We start from the raw sequence: 23,200 nt of genomic DNA on the forward strand, positions 1-23,200 counted from the left end.
GGCCTCCACCTGTCTCCTCCACCTTTATTTTAGATTGCCCCATCCCTCCCCCTCCTGCCATTGCCCCCATTGCCCTCTGAATTCCTGATGCCCCATTTGCCACTTGGCAGAAGGAAGGTAGAAGCCTATTTGATATCCCCACAGTCCTGACACTCTGAAATTGCGTGGATTGGAGGAAACAGTCAGCTGAGTCATTTGGCAGAAAAAGAGTGGCAATGTTCCTCTCCCTGTAGATCCCTCATGGCACACCATGACCTGTTGAGGATGGTTTCCCCGCCTTCACTATCCCATGCTGCCTGGATGGCCTGGATGGCCAGACACAGGAGGCCTGGGCAATGAGCCCACCCCAAGTAAACTGAGGCTCACGGAGTTCCTGCCCCATCCGCAGGTATCTGAGGCACTTTCCTCCTCTCCACCTCCCCGAGCATACCTTGCCTGAGGAACTTGCTTCCATCTGTGACTGTCCAGGGTCACCGGGAGGGCAGAGCTGTGTGCTTATGAGAAGTGTAGAGGGAAAGAAGAGAGGAAAAGATCCATTCCTGTACTGGGCTGGCAGAGATCTCAAAAAGCCATCTCTTTTTGGCCCCTGTCTACACAGAGGCACCTCACCCACTGGCAGACACAAAAGTACATATAAGCACACATGGATACAGATGTACACAAAGACACACAGACACACACACAGAAAGATACACAAAGACATGAACACACACACGGACACACGCATGCGCACCAGTGACATTTCCCTGGGTAACACTGGCTGGCTTTCCCAGCCCTCACACCCCTCCCGATATCCAACTTCTACCTATCCAAAGGTGACAAGAGCTGTGTTCCTTCCTGAGCTGATACAGAAAAGCGTGGGCAGAGGCTCTCTCGTCCACTGTCCATCCAGACCCCCGGCTACCCAGTATTCCTCCTGCCTTCTCTTAGACTGCTTCCACTTCCCCACTCTCCTCACTTCCCCCCAGTTTAGCCCTCTCTCTCCCTCTGAGTGACCACAGGGCTGCCTTACCTCTAAAATCCACATCTTGAGTCCATCGCCTGACGTTCATCCCATCGCTCACATCCTTGCTTCTCACCCCCCATGGCCGTGGCCGTGGTTTGGGCTCAGCTCTGAGAATGGTGGCAGACTTCTCACTCAGCACCATCCTCAAGGGGCTGTTGGGTAGCACCTCATTTTCAGATGATCACCTCTCCCACAGTCGATTAGAGCGCTCTGTCATTGTGGTGTGGGTCTTCCCTGGGTCACCCTTTGGTCAGCAAGTCTCCCCTTTCAATGAGCCTTAGATGCACAGTTTCCTGGGCACGGTGTGGCATGGAAAATGTGTGGGTGTGGGGACCACAGATCCGATCCCCATGCTGGTCCTTCTTGGCTCTGGTCTCCCTGCCCAAGCACCCATTCCAGTCTTGTGCCTTCCTCAGTTAGCAAGTCTTCCCCATATTCGTTAGCATCTGTCTCTTTGGGAAACGCTTTCCCCACAGCCTATTCACACATCATTTTCCTGTCCTTTTCCCATCACATGTGTGTCCCCATTGCTGGTTTTCACATCTCCAGGTTATAGTTTGCATCTCTTTCCCCCTGAACGGCATTTGTGGACTTCCACCTGGGTTTTTACACAATGCTTCCCCCAGTGACCCCTGGAGCACCTACCCAGTGGGCCAGGGAAAGATGCTAGCCAGGGGAACGGAAGTCGCCTCTTCCATATCTGCAAGTGGGTCCCGGGTCTTAGCCTGCTTCCCTCACAGTCCCTCCCCACTCCCCAGGTAGATGGCCCCCTCAGGGCAGGCCCTGCGGACACCCCTCCCTCCGGCTGGCGAATGCAGTGCCTAGCGGCCGCTCTTAAGGACGAAACCAACATGAGTGGGGGAGGGGAGCAGGCCGACATCCTGCCGGCCAACTACGTGGTCAAGGATCGCTGGAAGGTGGTGAGTGAGTGACCCGGCGAGGCAGAGGGAGGGGAGCGGGGAGGTGGAAGGGGAGGGCCTGGAGACCTGTTAAAGCAGGTGCCTGCGGCGGCCCTACCCTAAGAGGGAGGTGCCCCTGAGTTCATTTGCACATGGCTTGCAGGTCGTTCTTTTGCCTACACTTGTGGACCATCGCTTTCTCCCGGTGCCCCCGTCTCCAACCCCGCCGTCTCTCACCGCTTTCCCCGCTAGGTCATGTTGGTTGGGCCCAGCCTGAAACAACTCTTGGTTGGATGTCGGAGCGGGAGCTGCAGAGCTCTGGGAGGGGAGGAGGATGGGGGTGGGGGAGGGGGCTCTTTCTCTGTTGGACCTTGGAGAAGGGCAGTGAGTGAGCCCCTCCTCTTCCGCAGAGGACAGAAAAGCCTGGGTTCGGGGAAAGAGGCCCTGCAGGCGGCTCCCACCGCATCCGCACTCCATCTTCTCCATCCACCCTCCTCCCCTCACGGCTTCCTGCGGCAGGTGCAACATGCCGAGACTCCATCTCCCAGCGTGCCTTGCTCCTCCAGCCCGGGACTTCAGGCTGCTCGGCCTGCTGGGAATTGCAGTCCGAGCCTCCTCAGGGCTTTGGGCCTCGGATGGGAGGGAGACGCGTGAGGGTCGAGGCGAAGGCAGTGCAGTGTATGCTGAACGGGACCTACTGTAGAAATACTGATTTGTTGTTGTTGTTGTTGTTGTTGGTAACGCGGGAATCCTAGTTCCCCAACGAGGGATCGAACCTTGCCCCCCGGCAGTGGAAGCACAGTCCTAACCACTGGACAGAGGGTGGGGGCTCAACTCACCAGAGGTGCAGGGTTGAAAGGAGAGTGGGGCGTCCTGATTGCCCTGCAGGTTACCATGGCAACAGCCACCCCGTGGCAGGTTCGCCAGTAGCCCAGGGAGAGGGGCAAAAGCTGCAACACATTGTCAGAGATGTCCCTGGGACTGGGAGCAGGGCCTGAGAAGGGAGCAGGAGAAGCCAGAGAGCAAGGGAATGGCTTGTCTGTGTCCCAGAGGGGGCTTCCTGAGAGGGAAAGGGAGGGGACAGAAATCAGGAGAGGAGGATCCAGGGCAGGAATCAAAGGAATGAGGGTCTGGCAAAGTGAGGAGTGTTCCTCCAAGACCCCACTCCCACCAGGTCCTGCTCAGGTAGTTTCTGGCAGATTGGGGGCAGGAGGACTTTTGCATTGAAGAGGTGAGAAGAGGGTGCTCGCCAGCATGATGAGTTTGGGTTAGAACTTTCCTGTGCTTTTTGAGGGAGGGGGTGGGAGATGAGTGGGGAGAGACGTGGTAGAGGTCGGGTTGGGGGACAGGGAGCAAGACCTTAGTCTTTACAGGGTGAACTCTCTTTCCCCTCACTCCCTCCCTGGACCCTGGAGAAGTAGACAGGGTGGAGTGCCAGATGCACGCCCCTCAGCCAGCCTCCACGAGGGCCAGGAGTGAGGCACAGCTCAGGAACCAAGAACAAGCAGCTCAGATGGTCTACGCCAGGAGAAAAGGAGGGTCCATGGCACTAGGAGTATTTAAAAATGACAGCTTTCTTCTTGAGGGGTGCCTCTCAGAATCAGAATAAAAAACTATAATAACAATAAAAACTTAAGGTTTATTTTGAGCACGTACTGTGGCCGGGCAATGTGTAAAGTCCCTTACATGCCTGACCTCAACAACCTATGGGATAGATACCATTATTATTCCCATTTCACAGGTATGGAAACTGAGACACAAAGATGAGCTAACTTGCCAGGTTCCCATGACTGGCTGGTGAAACCAGGTCTGTCCGATTGCTGGTGCAACAGTCACAGAACTGTGCTATTCATTTCCCAAGAATGAGTCTCTCCAAGAATTAAGATCACAGAGTCAAGGGAGAATTGTGACCTATTGTAGTCCCACTCTCATTTTACAGAAGGAGAAAAGCAGAAACTCATCCTGGGTCACCCAGAGCTGGGCCAAGAAACCAGGTTTCCTTTTTCCTAAGTGAATGCTGGACCTATTGTGTCCTATTGTATTGAGGTCCTTCAGCAGTGGAGGGGCTCCTGAGAAAATGTAGGAGGGAAGGAACAAGGTCTAGTCGTGAGAATGTTCTTGTTACTGGGCATGGGCAAAGCTGTTCTGGGACTTTTGTGGGGCTTGGGCAGTCAGTTTTGCCTCCAACTGGCCTCTTCAAAAATAATAAAGTACTAAAAATTGCAGTTGTGTGATTGCACTTCTATAATAAGGAATAAATTAATATTATATCATAAAAATTTTATCTAAAAAGTTCATTTATTCCCCTTCTGACTTTTAAAAGAAATTAGAACATTTTCATGGCCTTCTAAAAGTATTGTTAGGGAACTAGCCTCTGTGCCCAGTGTACTCTCCTGCCCCCAGAGATTCTGTAATGGGTGGGTAGGGGTGAGTAGGGAACTAAGAGAGGAGAAAAACTGGAAGTGGAGGTGGTAGAGAAATACCCTTTGGTGTCCTGGGAAATTCGGGAGTAGATGTCAGAAATGTCTTGAGTGCCCCGAGCCCTCCTTACCATCTCTAGCAAGGATTTTGGAACCCGGCAAATCTGGGCTTGAATCTCAGCACTCATACTGTTAATGCCAGTATGGTCAACAGTTCCTACAAAATTGCAGTTAAGAGCATGGGTTCTGCATTAGATTGTATGTGCTAAGTCACTTTAGTCATGTCAGACTCTTAGCGATCCTATGGATCGTAGCCCGCAAGGCTCCTCTGTTCATGGGGTTCTCCAGGCAAGAATACTGGAGTGGGTTGCCATGTCCTCCTCCAGGGGACCTACCCAACCCAGGGATCAAACCCAGGTCTCTTGCATTGGCAAGCAGTTCTTTACCATTCCCTGGATTTAAATGAAACCTGGCTTTGCTACTTACTAGCAGTGTGAACTGGGGCAAGGTACTTAACTCTCTGTGCCTTAGTTTTCCTTTTGTGCAAAATGACAACTCCTGTGAGTTGTCGGGAGCCTCTGGGGAAGAGCTGAGATGAAATCTGTGAGTCTGGAGCAGACAGAACCCAAGGATAGTGGTCGTACCCTCTCCCTTGCCCTTTCCTCCATGTTGCCACAAAGAAAACCATAAAGGAATCTAGAAGATACTAGAATCTCCCCCGAGTTTAACGTTCCCCAGAAGACCTGCCATGGGTTCCCTTGAGCCTGTCTGTCTCCTCCTGTTCAAAATTCTTCTAGAAGCCTGACTTTACCTTTTATCTCAAGCAGAGAGGGACACTGGTGTCTCCCTGTTCTTCCTCCATCCTCTTTCTTGGGCACAAGAACCCAACCAGCCTTCCACTTGTCTTCTCAATCTTCCCTGCATCCTCCTCTCTCTTTCTAGAGTGTTAACCACTGTGACCTGCTGGGAACTCCCAGTCCTCAGCTCTGCCCTGCCCCCTTTCCTCTGCCGTTCCCATGTTTCAACCACCATTAAACATTTATTGGGCATGTGAGTGCTGAGTAAATGCTACAGGGAGGGTTCGGAGACACGGGAGGCTCAGAGTCAGGAGTTTACAGGCTGGATGACCAGAGCAGCTTCCATCCCATCGTGAGTAAGCCCAGCTGCGGCTGGTGTGTTACAAGCCACTTACAATCCAACGAGCCAGGAGAAAGGGCTCAGGAAGAGAGCAGGCTATCTGTGATGGATGGGCTTCCTTGGGAGGCAAGAATGGAACTGTACAGCTTTCTTTCTTTTTTTTTTTTCCTAGTGAGGCATTTTATTTGCCTGGATGTGTTACAACCCTAGAAAAGGAATCTCAGGATTTTCCCTCCTGTGTTTTTTTTGTCCTGCTTCCTCACATTTCATGATGCCAGTTGGGGTTATCAGTACAATGAAATCACACTGATGGAGCGGGAACAGGTTATTCTGCCATTTTTCTAGATCTTTGAGTTGCTCCTCAAACCTGGGGCTAATCCCCCTACACTTACTTAGTCTACCTATGACGTTCACAACAATTTTGCTAGTTCTGTGAGCACTGATGATGTCAAGCTCACCAATGTAACCAGGCTTCACCGTCACAGTTAGAAACTGGATGATGACTCTAGAGCATAGCCTGGTAGGAACCTGGCATTTGCCTCTCTTTTTGTTGTTGTTGATGCTCTTGAGAGCATCAGCCAGAACGTTCATGCTTATCATTTTGGTGGCATGGAAAGATGGCAGTAACACGTGTGCATCTTTCTTAAACCAAATAAGTCCCCGCTTAGAACTCAGCACCTTCTCCCCTGTTCCCCCATCATTGCCAGCAGCACCCTCACTCTCCAAGAGCCCTGGGCCCCTGACTTGAAATGACTTTTAATCCCGCCCCCTAACTCAGCTTTGCTCATCTCCCCTGGCCAATTCTTTCTCTCTCACAGTTCTCCCCTCTGTCTTTTCTCACTCCCTGCCTGGGGATGCTGGAGGTCGGGGTGGGGGGCGCCCAGAGGGTCAGAGATCCACTGCAGTGCTCCCTGGGAACAGACAGATTTTCTCCAAACTTCCATCCCTATCATGTTCCCTGGGAGAGGAGACTCACCCTGGTTTTGGGCATCCGACCTCGGGCCTCAGGAGTGACGTGGGCTGAGTCCCCACCCCCAGACACTCTCCTCTAGATGCTCTCTGCCCCTGGTGTCATCTTTCAGGAGACTGCCAACCCCAGAAAGGGCTGGCCTCCCTGGGGGACCCACCTGAAACTGCGAGGTTCTGGAAATTAGTTTTGCTTCTGGATGGAGGCTGCTCAGTCTTGGTGGGGGATGGGGGGAGCGTGGTATTTATGTCCTTTAAATGGCTCACAACAGCCCATTATCTCTTCAGAATCCTGCATGGGTTTGTTTCCATGTCTCTGTGGAGTCTCAGGTCTCATAACTTTCCCCTCTGCCCACGTGATGTGTGGCCCTGTGTGTGTGTGTCGGGGGGGGGGGGCGGTGGTTGCTGAGCTGTCTGTCTCTAGCACTAGGAGAGGAGGTGGGAGCACTGGTGGGTGGGGGATCATCTCCTCTAAGGACACTGAAGGATGTGAGCCAGCAGTGGGTTGGGTGGAGAGCTACTCAGCCTGATCCCCATGCCCCCTCTTCCCCTCTCCCCTGTCTCTGTAGCTCAAAAAGATCGGGGGCGGGGGCTTTGGTGAGATCTACGAGGCCATGGACCTGCTGACCAGGGAGAATGTGGCCCTCAAGGTGGAGTCAGCCCAGCAACCCAAGCAGGTCCTCAAGATGGAGGTGGCCGTGCTCAAAAAGCTGCAAGGTGTGGGTTCAGGGCAGGAGGGCAGGGGAGGGGTGATGGAGCCCAGGTCTGATAGGTGATGGGCGAGGGGCTCTGGGACCCGAGTCCAAGAACCACGATGGGCTTAAGGTGCAGGGGGAGGTGGGAGAAGTGTTCAGGGCCCAGGGCTGGGGGACCAGGAATCAAGAGCGCCCCAGGGGCCCACCTTAGGGCTGGAAGTAGGGAAGAAGGAGTGGGAGTTGGGAGACCCCTGTCTGTGCCCCTCAGGGAAAGACCACGTGTGCAGGTTCATCGGCTGTGGCCGGAACGAGAAGTTCAACTACGTGGTGATGCAGCTCCAGGTGAGCCCCATGGCCCATCCTCCCTCCTCTCTTCCCCAGGAGATTTGGCAGGGACGTCTGGGGTAGGATGGAGACTGTGGACTCCGGAGGAGCGGGGACTGGGCACAAGCCTTAGGGGGGTGGCGAGGCTGGGAAGAGTGTCACGGTGGCGGTGGACAGCTGGATGGCAGCTGAGCAGGGCCCTGCCCTCACCGCAGGGCCGGAACCTGGCTGACCTGCGCCGCAGTCAGCCACGGGGCACCTTCACGCTGAGCACCACGCTGCGGCTGGGCAAGCAGATCCTGGAGTCCATCGAGGCCATCCACTCCGTGGGCTTCCTGCACCGCGACATCAAGCCGGTGAGGGTGGGCCCCTCCTCCGAAGCTCACCCCACCTTCTCTCCTTCCCCGGGTCCCGTTTCTTCTCCAGAGCAGTGGTTGGGGTGGGGACAGCTTCTTCTGCCTGTCCCCTCCTCCTGCTCTCCATCCCCAGCACCACTTCCTCCTCTCCCCTGCCTCCCAGGGGCACCTCTGCCCACCCTTGGCCATGCCCATGGCCTCCCCTCTCTTCTCTCCTCTTCCCTTTTCTCACCCCTGAATAATCCTTGAACCAGGAAAGGTGAAGGGGTTGGGGAAAGATGGAGGGATTGAGGAAGAGGACCTCGGGGCTGGGGTTTGGGAAGAGATTCCAAGTAGCTAATTTTGTGACATCTTGGATCTTGGTGCTGGGGGAAAAACCTCCAATTTAAAGTGGTGAGGGATTTGCCTCGTGGTCCAGTGGCTAAGACTCTCCACTCCCAATTCAGGGGGCCCAGGTTTGATCCCTGGGCAGGGAACTAGATTCCACGTGCTGCAACTAAGGCCCAAATAAATAAATAACAAATTAAAAAACAAAAAAAGTGAAAGCAGGCCCAGAAAGGTTGGTTGAGTGGCCCAAAATCACACAGCAAGGACAATGCTGGCCGCCTGGTGCCGCAGAGCAGGACGGCTACACTAGGCCACATGGTCCTGCCGGGAGTCCCGGGGGCGCCGAGCCAGGCGGGCCTCGGCTGGGTCACCTCTTGCTGTGTGATCTGGGAGAAGCCCCCAGCTGGCCCTCAGTTTCCTCCTCTCTAAAGTGACGATAATCACACCTGCCCCTCAGACAAGGGTCTGTGACCTGCTGTACACGGTGGTATTTTACTCTCATGTGAGTGTGAGGGGGGGTGGAGGGGCCCTCACCAGAGCTGTTTCTGGAGTCTCCTGAGGTGGGCCAGGTGGGAACTCACAGGTGGCCTCACAGCTGCTGTCTCCCCCCAGTCAAACTTTGCCATGGGCAGGCTGCCCTCCACCTACCGAAAGTGCTACATGTTGGATTTCGGGCTGGCCCGGCAGTACACCAACACCACGGGGGACGTCCGGCCTGTGAGTACCGCCGCTCACCGGAATCCTGGCGTCCTCGCCCCCACCCCCGGATCTGGGTACCCTTCCCCAGCCTTTCCTGAAGCTGCCTAGATGGGCCTGGCCTCAGTATCACTCAGCGCTGAATCCACATGTGGCCCATTCCCTCTCCCTGTTGGCCTGAGTGCAGGCCACTCCACGCCCGGTGGTGTCTGCCCACTCCCGGCAAGGACAGATGAGCAGGGGCATCAAGCAGGGGCAGGAGGCAGGTTTAGGACTGGGCTTGTGTGTCAGGGTGCTCTTGACCCACATGATCTGGAGCGGGGGTGGGGTTGGGGGCGGAGGGGGAGGCCAGCAGGGCTAGAGTGGGCTGAGGAGGCTTGGTAAGCAGGGTTGAGATCACGGTCAGGGCGGCGGGTGACATTCCCGGTGGTGTCCTCCCCTCTGCAGCCTCGGAATGTGGCCGGGTTTCGGGGGACCGTTCGCTATGCCTCGGTCAATGCCCACAAGAACCGGGTGAGTGGCTGGGCCGGGACTGGGGGAGGTAAGACAGTACGGGCACCGGTCATGGGTAGGGTGTGCGGCTGTTGGCGGGGTGGAGGGGAGCCCGAGACAGGGGCTGGAAGCTGCCCCTCCAGAGACCCTGGAGGAGGGCTCCCCTGGTGTCTCCCCTTGATGTCATCTTCTTCCTTACTTGGGGGATCCCCTCCTCTCTGTCTGCACCACGAACCTCTGGAGGATGAGAAAACTCACACAGAAGTTTTGACTGAGGGGTCCTGTGTGTTGATGGGTCAGGAGTGGAGCCGTGGCTTCAGGGAGACCCTAGCTCTGCCCACAGGCACCCTGACTGGGGTCCCTTGGTGAAGGGTCAGCCCCCACTCCCAGGGAAGGACCTGAGAGCCGTGGGTGACCCCCCTCCGCACCCCCGCCCCCAGGAGATGGGCCGCCACGATGACCTGTGGTCCCTTTTCTACATGCTGGTGGAGTTCGCAGTGGGTCAGCTGCCCTGGAGGAAGATCAAGGACAAGGTGAGACCGTACCGCTGGGCCTGGGGGTGGCGAGGGTGTGGAGGACAGCCGGGGCTCCATCTCATGGTGCCCCCTTGCCTCCAGGAGCAGGTAGGGATGATCAAGGAAAAGTACGAGCACCGGATGCTGCTGAAGCACATGCCCTCCGAGTTCCACCTCTTCCTGGACCACATCGCCAGCCTCGACTACTTCACAAAGCCCGATTACCAGGTGGGAGCCTGCCGCCCGCTCCTGCACCCCCTTCTCTGTGGGTGACCGTCTCCAGCACCATCTATCCTGCTGAGGCCCCACGCCCCTGCCGGCTTGGTCCCGAGCACCTCCCCTGCTCGTCCAACTGCACGAAGGAAACTGTTCTCTGCTCTTGTAAACAGCAGTCGCAGCTCCGATTTATCAAGAGCTCACCCTGCTCTCAGCGCTTTTCCTGCTTTAATTCATTTAAGCTTTAAAACAAGCCTTTGGCGATATCGCGTATTCTTCATGCTATTATTCCAGCACTTAATCATTAATGAAACCAAGTGCTTTCGAGGACTTTACATCGAAACTCTGTAGGAGACCAAGTGGGATGATTGTCCCCATTTCACAGATGAGGAAACTGAGGCCTGGCAGCCTGGTGAGGAGCAGGGCAGGGCTTGGGCACACTTGCCTCCAAGTCCAGTGCTCTTTCCAAGGTGCCCTCACCACACTCGTATGGGGCCTGCTGATCCTGATCAAAGAATGGGGGAAACAGTGTTCTGCCCGCATCCGCTGTGTGCCAGGCATGGCCACACCCCTCGGGAGCACAGAGTGTCAGGCCCACAGTGGGCCCACAGTAAAGGGGGTCCCGCTAGCAGAGAGAACCGTCTGGAGAGAGAGCTAAGTCAGAGTGGGAATGTCTGGGGGACTGCCACCTCCTAAACCCAGAGACCCGGTTGTTGGCAGAGATCCCTTACTTGGGTAGTCGAAAGACCATGCCCCTTAGTCCTAACTGAGCCTCATGAGGTCCCCCAGACCACACAGCTTCCAGCACACCCTGAGCTGGGCCCTGCAGCTGGCTGCTAGAAATGTAGAGGCGGCAGGCAGGCCTGTGAATGGTTCAAACTGAGGCTGTGTGGGCGAGGGAATCAGGGAAGGCTTCAGGTGGGAGAGAATGGTGGGCCGGGCACTGCAGGCAGACGAAGCATTCTGTGCAGAGGTATGACCCCAGGTGGTGGGTTTGGGAAACTACTGCTGCTGCTGCGTCCGCTGAGCCGGTGGCGATGGCAGAGGAGGCTGGGGACAGGAATGAGGCAGACACATCTCCAAGGGCTCGTGTCCAGCCAGGGGGGAGCTGAAGTCCAGACAATAATTTGCATGCTGATTTGCATATTGTGTGCATGTTTTCATTTAAAATCAATGTGCCCTTCTCCTTCCAATGCCCCCTCTTGGCCCTTCCCTGTCCTGGAAGGCCCCTGTCTTCCCCTCTGCAACCCCAGCACCTGCCCCCTCCTCCTGGCTAGCCCCTGGGGTCACCGCTCTGTCCTCCCGCCACCCCTGCCCCCTGCAGTTGATCATGTCAGTGTTTGAGAACAGCATGAAGGAGCGGGGCATTGCCGAGAACGAGGCCTTTGACTGGGAGAAGGCGGGCAATGACGCCCTCCTGTCCACGAGCACCTCCACCCCGCCCCAGCAGAACACGCGGCAGACAGCAGCCATGTTTGGGTGAGTCTCGGGAGGGGCAATGGCCCTGTGGGGGGGGCAGACGACCCCTGCCCCCAGGTGTCACCTGGGAAGCCAGCCCTCTCCTCCTCTTCCTACCCGGACACACACCTGGCTGTCTCTCCTGTTCTCGGTGCTCAGAAGCAGGGCTCTTGAATCCCAGGAAGTCCTACCACATCTCCACCTTCAATGTGGGGATGCTATGGACATCCCTATTTGGAGTTCTTGACCTTCCTGGGGAGCAGGGAGCCCTGAGTGAGGTTCCCCGGGGGCCCACAGTTTGGTAATCACACATGGCCAGGTCTTGAGCCCCAGCTTTGGGTCCTGTAGGGCTCAGAGAAGAAACTTGCAGCCCCTGACCTCAAAATGTTGAGTCGAGGATGTTTGTAATCGATGAGTCGGCGAACTCAGATCCAAGTGAAAAGTACAAAGACTGAGTGGCCCGGGGAGGGGCCAGAGTGAGAAGGTCTCCCCCCGCCTCACCGTCCCAGGAGCGAGCCAGGGGACCCGCTGGGGAGACTCGGCAGGACTTGCCGGCACACGTGGTGCCAGTTCTGTGACGACGTTGCTCGAGGAACTCCAAAGTGATTCTTTCTTTAGACCCATTTCCTAGTCTGAAGGGCTTCCCAGGTGGTGCTAGTAGCAAAGAAACTCGCTTGCCCACGGGTTTGTCCCTGGGTCGGGAAGATCCCCTGGAGAAGGAAATGGCAACCCACTCCAGTATTCTTGCCTGGAGAATCCCGTGGACAGAGGAGCCTGATGGGCTACAGCCCATGAGGTCACATGGAGTCAGACATGACTGATGTGACTTAGCAGGCGTGTATGCCCAGTCTCGAGGAATCAGGCCAGCAAACTGCAGTAGGAAGCTGGCAGGGCTGCGAAGCAGCAAATCTCCTAAATAAACAGAGCCAGGTGGTGCTGTAGCCCGCCTCCAAGTCTCTGCCCACCGGAGCCACCTGATATTATGGTCCCGGAGGGTCTACAAACCAGAGATGGAGATAGGCCTATGGACGCCCCCAACCTGCCGGACCTCTCCTGTGCCCCCGGCCACAGGTGGTGGGTGGTCTCCAGGGCTAGAGGAGAGGGCAGCCCCCCGCCAGCCTTGCCCACGGCCCCCTCCTGGCCTCCACAGGGTGGTCAACGTGACGCCAGTGCCTGGTGACCTGCTCCGGGAGAACACCGAGGACGTGCTGCAGGGCGAGCACCTGAGTGACCAGGAGAATGCACCCCCGATCCTGCCTGGACGGCCCCCCGAGGGGCTGGGTCCCAGCCCCCACCTCATCCCCCACCCCGGGGGTCCTGAGGCTGAAGTCTGGGAGGAGACGGATGTCAACCGGAACAAACTCCGGATCAACATTGGAAAAGTAACTGCAGCCAGGGAGGGCGACGTGGGTGGCCTTCTCCCCCTCCCCCCTTGCTCCCCACCCGTGGGTCCCTCTCCCCAGCCACCTGCCTGCTCGCCCTGCCTGCTTGGCCTGGCGCCTTCCCGGGATCACTGGCACCCAGTGCTCGGACCTCCCGCTCCCTCCTTCGCCCCGAGAAAACCACAGCCCCACAGCCGCCCGTCAGCCCCAGCTCATGGGACTCCCCTCTCCTGCAGACCCCCGCTGTGGTGGAGGAGGAGCAGAGCCGCGGTGTGGGGGTCCCCAGCTCCCCAGTGCGGGCTCCCCCAGACTCGCCGACAACCCCTGTCCGTTCTCTGCGCTACCGGAGGGTCAACAGCCCCGAGTCCGAGAGGCTGTCCACTGCGGACGGGCGGGTGGAACTGCATGACAGGAGGTGGGTCTGGAGCCAGGGGGATGGTCCAGAGTCCCTGGTCCCCCCTACCCCATCAGCTTCTCACAGCTGGTCTGGAGGAAGGGCAGTTTCCAAGCAGATGTGGGGGGACCCTGGAAGGGTTACGAGGTTTATGCTTGGTCCTGGGGACTCAGTTAGCATCAGTGACTAGCCCTGGAGAGGGGGTGGGGGTATAGAGGGCCCAGCTCAGGCCACGAAGGGGCGTGGGGTGGGGGGCAGGCATAGGAGGAGGTGAAGGCTGAGATGGTAGGTGGACGTGCTTCCAGAACCTCTTTCCCTAGGGGCTAATTACAGAGGCCTCAGACCAACTGGGGAAGCTTCCTCCAGCTCCAGGGGAGGGGCCTGGAGAAGATTCAGCGGGTGTTGAGGGGGGTTTTGAGGAGGAGACAGACCACGCTTTGGGGGTCAGGGCTTGGGAGTCTGAATGTCAGGGAGGGAGGAGGGACCTGGTTGATGTGAGGGAGTGTTGGGAGAGTTGAGAGCCAAGGTGAGCCTTTAGGATGTGGGATGAGAGTGGCTGGTGGAGCTCGCTGGCCCACAGCTGCCAGGGACCAAGGCGGGATCCTCATCTGGTGGGTGGGACCACCTTGGGTGGCAGAGATGACCCCACCTCCCTTGGCCCAGCCTCGGGGTAGGGAGTCCTGTCCACACCCATGTCTCCTCCTGCCCCATCTCAGCCACCATCCCCCCTCTGGATTCTGCCCCAAACTGCCCTCCACCTCCGGGACGGGCACAGTGCCCCTCTGGGGTACTCGAGACAGGGCAGCCCTGTGCCAATCCCTCTGGTGACCCCAGGACGGAGGGACGAAGGCCGTGTCCTGAGGGAGCCATCAGCCCTCACACACACACTCATATCCACACACACTCACCACACTCACATTCTCACAGGTTGAATCCCCTGGACAGAAGACCACATTTTCCTCCCGGTCCCCCAGAGGGTTCAGGAAACAGGGAGGAGTGAGGAAGGGCAGTTTGGAAGGGAGATGAGTGGAGGAGGGAGGTGGGAAATGCCCTGAGCAAAGACAGTCCTGGAGAGCACCTTGGTCTGGCCCGGAGTGAATCCTTGTTTCAGGAGAGGAGAGGGTCAAGGGGAGATTTTCTGGAAGGGAAGGGTCAGGATCTCAAGCAGGGCAGAGGATTTGGGGGCTCTGGGGCACGTGGGAGCAGGAGAGTGTATGAAGCAGATGGGATCAGGGTGTGCCCCTCCCTGCTTTCTTCGATCCCTCCCCCAACCCCATCTTCAGCCTCTCTCTCCCTCTGGCCCCCTCTCTCCTTCATGTCCATCAAAACAAGCCATGCTCTTGGGAAAGCAAGTGACGTCAGCCACTTAAATGGGAGGGTGAATTTAAAACCCGGGTGACCTCTCTTTGTTTTTTTTTAAGTTTATGAACAAATCGATAAAAATGCTGTGCAGATTAGTGTTGGTGGGGCCCACATAGGCCAGGGTGGGAGGATGCTGAGAAAGGCCAACAGGAGGCTTTGATCTGCACCCTCCCCTCACAGACTCGATGCTGGGGGGAGGATGGCAGTCAGCCCCCTGCCCACAGCCTGAGTGTGAGTGAGTTCTCTGCGGTTCTCAGCAGGGCACCCTGGAATGTGGGGGAGGACAGTTCTTCCTTGTGTAGCATCCGGCATCTTCCTCATGTAGCATTCCTGAGGAATATCCTCACCTTGGGGCCAGTAAACCTCAGTTGAGAACCTCAGCAAGTCACGTGAGATTCACAGCACAGGTTAAGATAACAATGAAAGAGATGTCCCCAGGTAGAATCAGTGTCCCAGAGGCAAAAGCCAGAGGGGACCCAACCCCTGCCTGGCAGAACTCACCGCCTCCTGGGGAGACAGACTCATAAACACACACGTGCTGTGACGTGAGGGGACACAGGCAAGCCCTGGGAGGGCAAACTAGTCCCCCCAGGGCAAACTAGCCCCCCATCAATGCAGGCGGGAACAGCTCCCTATAGGAAGTGACACTGAGCTGGTGTGGACAGCACAGGGTGGAAGGGCAGGCCATGCGGGAGGAGCGGCATTTACAAAGGCACAGAGGTGTGAAAAATTTAGGAAAAAGCAGGTGATTTTGAGATGGGTCTGGCTAGGGTAAATGGGAAACAGGGCCTCTGTCTGGCTGCCAGGGGCCTTGAATGCCAGACTAAGGCATGTGGGCTTTGTCCTGGGCTGGTGGGGGGTGGGGGGCAGTCACTGGAGTTTGTTGGAGGTGGAGAAACCAGCCAGGTAGGCCTGAAGGGTGATGGTAAGAGGCCAGAAAACCATCAGCATACTCGAGGGCCAGGTGGGTGTGTTTGTCTTGGGCACATCAGGTGCAAGCCTGGAGGGGGTGGAAGCCCTGGCTGGGCAAGCAAGTTATCTTTAGGAAGATCCAAATTTCTGGGAATGGTCTGGAGGACAGTGTTCCTTGAGCCCAAGAATTTTACTTACTGCGTGTTTAAATTCCTGGAACATAGTAAGCATTAAAAAATGTGTGTTGAATGAATGTATGAGCTCTTTGCAAGGACTGAGGTTGCAGGGTGATAACCCAGGAGGTGGCTGAGCCTGGCCCGGGGTAGGAGAAGGACAGAGTCAGGAGGTCCCAGGCATAGAGCTCCACCTCGGGGTCCTTAGGGATCCAGAGAGGCTGGGCACTGAGCCTCACGTGGGGTGGCTTTGCAGGTCACGGATGGATCTGCCTGGCTCACCGTCGCGCCAAGCCTGCTCCTCGCAGCCGGCCCAGATGCTGTCAGTGGACACAGGCCACGCCGACCGGCAGGCCAGCGGCCGCATGGACGTGTCAGCCTCCGTTGAGCAGGAGGCCCTGAGCAATGCCTTCCGCTCGGTGCCACTGGCTGAGGAGGAGGACTTCGACAGCAAAGAGTGGGTCATCATCGACAAGGAGACGGAGCTGAAGGACTTCCCCCCGGGGGCTGAGCCCAGCACGTCGGGCACCACGGACGAGGAGCCCGAGGAGCTGCGGCCGCTGCCTGAGGAGGCTGAGGAGCGGCGGCGGCCAGGGCCAGAGCCCGCCGTCCGGCCCCGGGGACGCGGCATGCACACGCTGGCCGAGGAGGACCTGCGGCTGACACCTGCCCAGCCCCCGCCACCCCAGCTGAGCCAGGCCGATGGCCGGTCAGAGACATCACAGCCCCCCACACCCGGCAGCCCTTCCCACTCGCCCCTGCACTCTGGACCCCGCCCCCGACGGAGAGAGTCGGATCCCACGGGCCCGCAGAGACAGGTAAGGCTGGGCTCGCACCCCACTCCCCATCCCCAACGCCCACAGTCCTGGCGTGCAGCTGAGAGTGCTCCTGTGTGCTCCCCGGGGGCTGCCGGCTAGCACCCAACGGTTGCAGCCATGATGAAGGGAGACAGGTTTAAGGGTCTGCAAGAAGGATTGTGGCAGGCAGGGTTCTGAGTCGAGTCTCGCTTTCTGGGCAGCGTCAGCCAGGTGACAAAACAGGAGAAAGACCTCCCAGAGCATGGGGACAGGGTATGCAAAGGCCCAGAGGTGGCAATCAGAAACACTGATCAGCTTGTTGCAGCAGATGAGGCTGCTAGCTGGGTCCCAGGGCCCCGTCCGGGAGGGCTTTGGCCTTGGGGCTGGATTCTGAAGGCTTGGTGAGCCACCGAGGACAGAGGAGCCTGGTGGGCTGCAGTTCATGGGGTCGCACAGAGTCGGACACGACGGAAGCAACTTATCACGGCACAGCATGGCAGGCTTTTAAGCAGGGGTGTGATATGATGACATTGATACTTTTGATGGATCCCTCTGGGTGCTGTGTGGAAAACAGATTGAAGGGGCACAAACCTATCAATAGGAAGGCCACATGGCAGGCGCCAGCAGAAGAGCGCCCTGGTGGTGTGGAGCAGGGTGGGGACTCTGGATATGGGGCAGGGTGGATGGAGCGTGGGGGTGTTGGGGAGAGGACCGAGGGAGTCGCCGCTGACACCCGGCGTTCTGGGTGGGCAGTGGTGCCGTCACTGAGTGGTTTTAAAGGGAGCATCAACTCAGATTTGGACACAGTGACCTCATGGTACCTGGGGGATGTCCACTGTGGAGGCACTGGGGTTCAGGAGAGAGATCTCAGTGAGAGATATGGATTTGGGGATCTCGGAGTCCACAGGAGTGGGTGGTGTCACTCAAGAGGACTATGTGGAGTGGGGAGAGCCCAGGGTGAAGGCAGAGCTGGGAAACATTCACACCTTGAAAAAGAGTGAGATGAAGGGGCGAGAGCCTGGAACACCTGGGGAGAGGGCTCCCGGGGAGTCGAGAAAGAGCTTGCTGAAGGGGGGTGAGGGCAGCTTGGGGCATCCTGTGGTCAGAGCAGGCTCTGTGCCGAGGGTGAACTCTGAGAGCCAGGATGTCGGGCAGTGATGGGGAGGAAAGGAGCCAGGGCGGGGGGACCCTAGACCGGGCACAGGGGCTGGCATGTTGGGAGCCCTGGGAGGACCCGGTCAGGTTGCCGTGGCGCCTTCTCATGTGGGAGTACTGAGGGCTGAGACAGGATGGGCAGAGAGGGGTCTGGTGGTGGCTGCATCATTAATGCTGGGGTGAGGGGTCGCAGCACGTCTCATGGTATTCTGGTTATTTTTTTTTTTGGCAAATATGGGGTGTCCAAACAAGCAGAAGGCCCCTGGCCTGCTCGGGATTCTCTGTGTGGTGCAGAGACTGACCTCTGACCCAGGAAGTGGCTCCACCACTCACCCTGGGTGCTGACTGGGGTCCATGTCCCCTCAGAGGACTGGGGAGAGCCAAGGAAGTGATGCTGGAGGGCTCAGGGCCCATGTGCGTTCCACTCGACTGTCCCGTGGGGGGCCTGCACGTGGAAGGCTCTGGGAGATGCCGGGTGCCAGGCCAGTTCCACTGAGCACTCTGGTCAGGAGATGCCCGGAGAAGGCAGCTCCAGACAGGACTGTCTTCAGGTCCCCTCCCGGTGTGTAGAAGAGAGTCTCTAACCTGAGATCCTGAGACTGTACGTCCTGGCCTTGTCCTGGGTGCTGGAAAACTGGAGGCTCAAAAAATGGGGACCATGAGCTCCCACCCTGAGAGGTACTAGCCAGCCTGAGTTGGAGGCTCAGCCAGGCAGGGTTTGGGCAGCATGGCTATGTCGCTGACCTGGGCTCTGTTCCCACCAGAACCAGCACTGGGTCAGCAGGAGGAGGAGCAGGATCCGTCTGGGCTCCCTTGATCCCCTCTCATTTATTCATCCCCTCATCTTTCCACACCTACTGCGCCTCTGTGTCAGAGACCAGAGGCATCAGAGATCAGACACACAACAGGCTAGGACCCCGGGAGGTGCAGAGCCTAGGTAGGGGGACAGAGGGCGATGGTGTGTGTGGGGTGGAGAGAAAGCCCAGAATTAAAGTCAAGAGGCTGAGTTCAGGACCTGGGCCCTTCCAGTCTCTTCCTGGTGACTGTAGGCCAGGGGGGTCTCAGAGTTGTGCAGCTGAGCCGTCTGGGAGGTTTTTCTCACCTTCAGATGCCCCCCACCCCCCGGTCCTAGGAGTCAGCCTCATGTTGGGGAATTCCAGCCAAGGGGGTGAGATTTGGGGGAGCAGACGCAGGCTTGCTGTACGGTCAGTCTTGGGCTCAGGTCCTGCTGGTGACAAGGGTGGGCACCGTCTCGGCGAGCAATGAGTCGTGCGAGTCTGGATGGGGTGTTAGGTTGTGTGGGCCTTGGTTCCCCACAGTGCAGACACGAGCTTGGGCCGCATCCTACAGCCACGTATGAGCTTTTCTGTGTCAGCTTACCCAAGAGTGTGCAGTGGTGTGTGGGTGTGTCCATGTGTCCACGTACACACGTGTGGGTGCACCTTCAGAGTGTCTGTAGAGCGTGTGGTGCGTGGAGAACCCTGGACGTCTACAGTGTCCCAGCTGGTGGGGTAGTCACCACAGTGATGGTTCTAATGAGAATACACAGCGGCACTGCTCCTGAGCTTCTGTATTTTTCCCATGGAACCCTCACAACGACACAGTGCAGAGGCCACCCCCATTTACAGGGTGAGGAAGCTGAGGCTCAGAGGAGCTAAGTGTGGAGCCCAGGGTCACCAGCTGCTAAGGGGTAGAAGTGGGATTTGAATCCAGGCAGCTGGCTCCAGGGCTGTGCTCAGAGCCACACAGTCTGAGGGCTGTGTGTTTAAGAGCGGATCAGGGGCTTCCCTGGCAGTCCAGTGGTTAGGCATGTTCACTGCCAAGGATGCAAGTTTGATCCCTGGTCGGGGAAGTAAGATCCCACAAGCCATGCAGTGCAGACAAAAAAAAAAAAAGACAAAGCTGAATCTGGGACTTCCCAGGTGGTCTAGTGGTTAAGACTCTGTGCTCCCACTTCAGGGGGCGCAGGTTCTGTCTCTGGTTGGGGAACTAAGAACCCACAAGCCACGTGACCAAAAAAAAAAAGAGAGGGTGGGGAGCAAACAGACCAGAGACAGCAGATGGTTTGTGCAGGGTCAAAAAGAGCCTTTGTGGTGTGTGGATGTGTGAGTATGTTGCGTGTGCACACATGTGTGCGCCCGCTGGCTGGGCCATGGCAGCAGGTGTGCCTGTGGGCATGTTGGTGTGTGCGGTGGTGTCTCTGTGTGTGTCTGGGTGTGAGCACATGGGTCAGGACGTTTTGTCCAGCGTTTCAGTGCAGCAGGATGAAGCCTAGCCCTTCCTTCACCGAGGGCAGGGGAAGAGAGAGGAACGGACTGGCATATTTTTTTCCCTTCTTTTGGTCTGGAAAGAGTCTTGAGCCTGGGTGAGGGCTCGCTCCACACCTGACTGCACATGGAATCACAGTTTGTGGAACTCCCTGCATCCTGTAACATACCTAGATTAAGTGGCTCAGGGCAGGCAGGAAGTCCCTGTAGGGATCCCACCCTACCACCTTTGTGCAAGGAAGAGTCCCAGCTCCGTCTGCTCGGGGTCTGATGTGTGAACTTCCTCCTAAAAGCAATCTTTAAAGATAGGAACACTTGCTCGTCTGTCACCTACCCCCGTGGGGAGCAAGGACAAGGATAATGTGGAACCAGGCAGTCTTAGAGTATCTGTTGTTCTTTGGCGTGCATACCATGACACTTGAATTTTTTTTTTTCTTACACACACCTAGATTTCTCCTCTCTGGAATTCACTGTGCAAATCAGAAGTGGCCGGGAAAGCTAGGCCAGAGGGGAGGGCAGTGGACAGAGTGTGGGATCTAGGGGAGGGATGTTTACCCTCCCTTACCAGTTGTCTGTGGCTGATAACCCAGCGGGTCAACATTTCCTGAGGACATGGACATTTGTTTGGCAGCCCCTAGAGCATTTCCCTGCCACGTGTGCAAGGGGCTGGGGGACAAAGATGAATCAGGCTCACAGGCAAGGGGGTGGAGACGGTGTTTACACTCAAGAGCCACAGGGAGATAACGGTGGGCTCTTGTCTGCTCAGAATGGAGCCAGCCTGCCAGGAAAGCTGCGGTGGCTTCACAGGTGTGACACTTCAGCTGGGCACGGAGGACAGGGAGGTGGCCACAGGTGGTGCCTGGCCTGAAAGGGCAGGACGTGCTGGAACTAAGTCCCTTTGGCTGCTGACCAAACCCTGCCTGAGGTGCTGAACTGGAGCCTCCCACATGTGCTTTGAGAAGGGTGTGAGCAACTGTGGGTTCCGCTGGCCCTCGGTATCCCCACGTGGGCCCTGGTCACCTAACCCTCAGTGCAGACAGGACTAGTTCAGAAGGATCCTAGACTTGGCCACGAAGAAGCAGGAGGGGAAGATATGGTGAGGGCAGTGAGTGTTAAGACGAGCCTACAAAATATTCTTTCTTCTCCTTTCCGTGCCGGGTCCCTAGACGCCCCCCCTTCAGTGGCCGCAGGGGCGCCCTCCTCAACCCTCTAGCAGCTGGCCCAGCCAGTCCTCACTGCTATGTAAACTGGCCTCGGTCCCAGGAAGAGGTTGGGGTCAGGATGGGCAAGGCCTGATGACAGCCAAGTCATCGTTCCTGTCCCCACATGCCTGGGACACGGAGCCCATTTCCCTTTTCCCTCTGAGGGTATGAGGGCAGCAGGGCTGGGTGGCCAGGCGAGGCAGCCAAGCCCTGCCATATCTCTGAACTTTAGAGAGGACAGGGAAAAGCTGCCTGGGAGAAATGACTTCAACTGGCTCCTCCACCCCCTAATCCTCTAAACTCTTTCTGCATTCTTGAGAGTGATAAACTACTCGCATGACACAGCGTTTACACCATGCCCAGCACTATTCTAAGGGCTTTGCATATTATAACACCTAATCCTCATAAGAGTCTTAGGAAACCACAGTTACCCCCATTTTACAGATGAGAAAGCTGAGGCATGAAGAAGTAAAGTAACTTGCTTGAGGTCACCCAGGTATTAAGTGGTGGAGTTGTAATTCAAATGTGTAGTCGGACTTCAGAGTCCTTCCCTTCTGCCACCTCATCACTGAGACAGTAAGCGTGGGGGCAGGGCTGACGTTGCACAGGGCACTCAGCTGGTGTTCACGCGACCGCATGAAGGGCACAGAGTCCAGCTGGGGAGACAGATGGTGCACAGATGCCAATACATTTTAGAGCGGTCTTTCTAGGGTGAGGGGGCAGGATTTCCCCAGCCCAGAGGGAACTCCAAGCTATATAGAGCTAAGCCAGGAAGGCTTCCTGGAGAAGGTGAGTGAGCAAGGTCTCTGGGAGGAGACCATGGTGTGAGGAGGAGGTGGGGGAAGGGCGTTGGAGGCCGGAGCCTAGGTGGTGAGGCAGAACGGGCGGGTCCGGACCCTGCCTACCTGCCCGAGACGCCGGCGCCGCAGGGGCTGTCAGCGGTGGGTGGCCCCCGAGACGGAGCTGTCGATCGAGTCTGTGCCTGACACCTCTTTTCCCTCCACTCTTTTGGTCTCTTTCAGTTGGAGGAGGACAGACTCTCGGGGCACTCCCTCCCGCGGTACAGCCCCCTGCGACGACTGGCGTCCTCCGTGTTCTCCTCCTCCACGCTGGAGACCGAGCATTACCCTCACCCTGGCGGCGGCGGCTCCTCCGGTTCCCTCATTCAGCGCAGCCGCTCGGCGGAGAGCAGCCCCGTGCGGGCGCCCCACCGGCGCCACGCGCCCCTGGCCGCCGGCAACCACAGACTCGTGCCCTCGGTGCTCCGCATCTCGCGGTCACAGCTGCAGCAGGTGTGGGCCCGCTTCACCCACAAGACCTAGACTGGGCCCCCCCCCTCCTGGAGGGGGCAGGTGGGGGGGGGGGGGGGAGCAGGCAGAGACCGTGGTTCCTTCCCAGGACGCAATAATCACACACTCATACACCCTGACCCTCCCTGTCATGCAATACAGCCCCTATAACGTTGGCCCAAGGTACTGTAACCCCCCACCCCTCACCCCCTCCATCAACTCCCTCTGCTTGGTGCCAGCCAAATGGTGCAGGGAGGGGTGGGGCTGTTGGTGCAGTTTCTGGGACAGGACAGGGGCCCTGGGCTGGAGCCACCAGTGGGTCCAGAGTCCGGTGGAAACCAAGGTGTCAGGGAGAGGCGTGCTGGGTCACAGTCAGTCTGGGACGGCGCTTATTCTGTTTAATCCATGATCTCTTGGCATGGCTGGGCATGGTCCACCCTTGGGGAGGGGGTGCCAAGAGATGGTCCCTTTTGGTGTGCTGTGTGTCTGTCTCTCTGGGCAGGGTGAGGTGTGTGGCCCTGTGTATGAGATAGGGGCCTGGCCAGCCAGCTTTGGGGTTTGGTGGGAAAGTGCCTCTGTACTCAGTGACGTGGGAGGAAGTGGCCCTGTGACCCAGTGAGCCCTTCCCAGGCCACGGTCACAGAGGACAGTGCCCTGCCCTCCTGCATCTCAACCCAGGAGTCCTGGAGCTCAGCCCACTGTAGGCTGCCCCTCCCCTGGGGCATCTGTTGCCTGGCCCAGCTCCTTAGGAGCTGGGGAG

At 57.5% G+C, this 23,200-nt stretch overlaps 1 protein-coding gene across 1 annotated transcript in view; it reads left to right on the forward strand.

Annotated features, from left to right (window-relative positions):
• Positions 1–1,818: 1,818 nt before the first annotated feature.
• The window catches only part of TTBK1 (tau tubulin kinase 1), a 35,426-nt gene continuing 14,044 nt past the window's right edge, over positions 1,819–23,200 (forward strand). The window contains exons 1-12 of the mRNA XM_061146767.1: positions 1,819–1,926; positions 6,998–7,145; positions 7,392–7,465; positions 7,663–7,803; positions 8,743–8,847; positions 9,274–9,339; positions 9,759–9,851; positions 9,936–10,061; positions 11,374–11,528; positions 12,658–12,889; positions 13,126–13,304; positions 15,987–16,548. Of these exons, the coding sequence (XP_061002750.1) occupies positions 1,819–1,926; positions 6,998–7,145; positions 7,392–7,465; positions 7,663–7,803; positions 8,743–8,847; positions 9,274–9,339; positions 9,759–9,851; positions 9,936–10,061; positions 11,374–11,528; positions 12,658–12,889; positions 13,126–13,304; positions 15,987–16,548 (1,989 nt within the window). The remainder of the gene's footprint in view (positions 1,927–6,997; positions 7,146–7,391; positions 7,466–7,662; positions 7,804–8,742; positions 8,848–9,273; positions 9,340–9,758; positions 9,852–9,935; positions 10,062–11,373; positions 11,529–12,657; positions 12,890–13,125; positions 13,305–15,986; positions 16,549–23,200) is intronic.

Source organism: Dama dama, chromosome 7 (assembly GCF_033118175.1).
Source record: "Dama dama isolate Ldn47 chromosome 7, ASM3311817v1, whole genome shotgun sequence".
Taxonomy (NCBI): domain Eukaryota; kingdom Metazoa; phylum Chordata; class Mammalia; order Artiodactyla; family Cervidae; genus Dama; species Dama dama.